The 1,695-nt window shown below is 74.1% G+C and overlaps 1 protein-coding gene across 1 annotated transcript in view; it reads left to right on the forward strand.

Moving 5' to 3' along the window:
* LOC112958193 (nitric oxide synthase, endothelial-like) overlaps positions 1 to 1,390 on the forward strand; it is a gene marked incomplete at both ends in the record, with an annotated part of 12,601 nt that extends 11,211 nt beyond the window's left edge. The window contains 3 exons of the mRNA XM_026051991.1: positions 85 to 259; positions 338 to 470; positions 1,312 to 1,390. Of these exons, the coding sequence (XP_025907776.1) occupies positions 85 to 259; positions 338 to 470; positions 1,312 to 1,390 (387 nt within the window). The remainder of the gene's footprint in view (positions 1 to 84; positions 260 to 337; positions 471 to 1,311) is intronic.
* Between the last annotated feature and the right edge of the window lie 305 nt (positions 1,391 to 1,695).

Here is a 1,695-nt window from a genome sequence, read left to right on the forward strand (position 1 = left end):
CAGCCCTAGGGCACCCCAACCCCTCCGCGTGCCCCTGCGCGGCGGCCGCGCTGGGGCACTGGCGAGCGCGCGGCGGCCCGGCAGGTTCTCGGTGTTCGGGCTGGGCTCGCGGGCCTACCCGCACTTCTGCGCCTTCGCGCACGCCGTGGACACGCGGCTCGAGGAGCTGGGCGGCGAGCGCATCCTGCCCATGGGCGAGGGCGACGAGCTGTGCGCGCAGGAGGACTCCTTCCGCACCTGGGCCAAGCTGGTCTTCCAGGTGAGCCGGCAGCGGCAGCGGCAGCGGCAGCGGCAGCGGCAGCGGCCTGGCCCCCCTGCTGACCCCCCGCGCCCCCAGGCCGCCTGCGACACCTTCTGCGTGGGGGACGACGCGCAGGCGGCGGCCGAGGAGATCTTCAGCGCCCCGCAGGGCTGGAAGCGCCAGAAGCACCGGCTGGTGCTGCAGCCCGAGCCCACCGACACCCTGGCCGGTACCGCCCCGCACGGGCCCGCCCGGGACCACCACCCGCCTCCCTGGGGACCCTCCCGGCCCTGGTCCCATCCCGGCCTCCGTGCCACCAGCCCGGGACCCCCGCCCTGCCCCGCGGCCCCCTCCCGGGAACCACATCCCTGCTCTGCTGCCCGCTCCCCAGGACCCTCCTCCCGGCCCCCCTGTCCCCTCCCCAGGGACCCCACTCCAAATTCAGCTCCACCCCCCGGGGATCCCTGTCCCAGCCCCCTGTCACCTCCCCCAGGCTCCCAGCCACCAGCGCGGGGGTCCTGGTCCCTGCCCGCTGCCCCCTCCCTGGAGACCCCCACCCTGCCCCCCTGACACCGTCCTGGGGTCCCCTGTCCTGGCCCCACCGTCACCATCCCCGGGACCCCTGTCCTGGCCCCACCGTCACCATCCCCGGGACCCCTGTCCTGGCCCCACCATCACCATCACGGGGACCCCTGTCCTGGCCCCACTGTCACCATCATGGGGACCCCTGTCCTGGCCCCACCATCACCATCCCTGGGACCCCTGTCCTGGCCCCACCATCACCATCACGGGGTCCCCTGTCCTGGCCCCACCGTCACCATCCCCGGGCCCCCCGTGCTGGTCCCGCTGCCACCACGCTGGGTCCCCCCCGGCCACACGGCCACCCCCACAGGACTCCTGCACTGGCCCAACTGCCACCGACCCAGGACCCCCATCCCGCCCCACAGCCCTCGCCCAGGGGCCGCAGCCCCCGCCCAAGTGCCACCGCGTGGGGATCCCTGTCCCGGCCCCCCCCATGTCCTGGCCCCCCCATCCCCACCCTGGTCACCACGTGTCCCCTGGCCGCCCAGGCCTGTCCCACGTGCACAAGCGCAAGGTGTTCCCGTGCTCCGTACTCTCGGTGGAGAACCTGCAGAGCCCCGAGTCCAGGTGAGGGGGCGCGGGGCAGCCCTGGGGTGTCCCTGTCCCCACGGTGTCCCCCTGGCAGCCCTGCGGTGTCCCTGTCCCCATGGCAGCCCCGTGGTGTCCTCCGCCGTGTCCCTGTCCCCGCGGTGTCCCCRTCCCCGCGGCGTCCTCGTGGCAGTCCTGCAGTGTCCCTGTCCCTGCGGTGTCTCTGTCCCTGTGATGTCCCCACCACTGTGGCAGCCCCACAGTGTCCCCATCCCCATGGTATCCCCATCTCTACAGTGTCCCCACTGCAGCCCTGCAGTGTGCCTGTCCCCCGGTGTCCCCAT

The sequence above is a fragment of the Nothoprocta perdicaria genome, unplaced genomic scaffold (assembly GCF_003342845.1).
Source record: "Nothoprocta perdicaria isolate Ctin4 unplaced genomic scaffold, notPer1 scaffold_818, whole genome shotgun sequence".
NCBI classification, from domain to species: domain Eukaryota; kingdom Metazoa; phylum Chordata; class Aves; order Tinamiformes; family Tinamidae; genus Nothoprocta; species Nothoprocta perdicaria.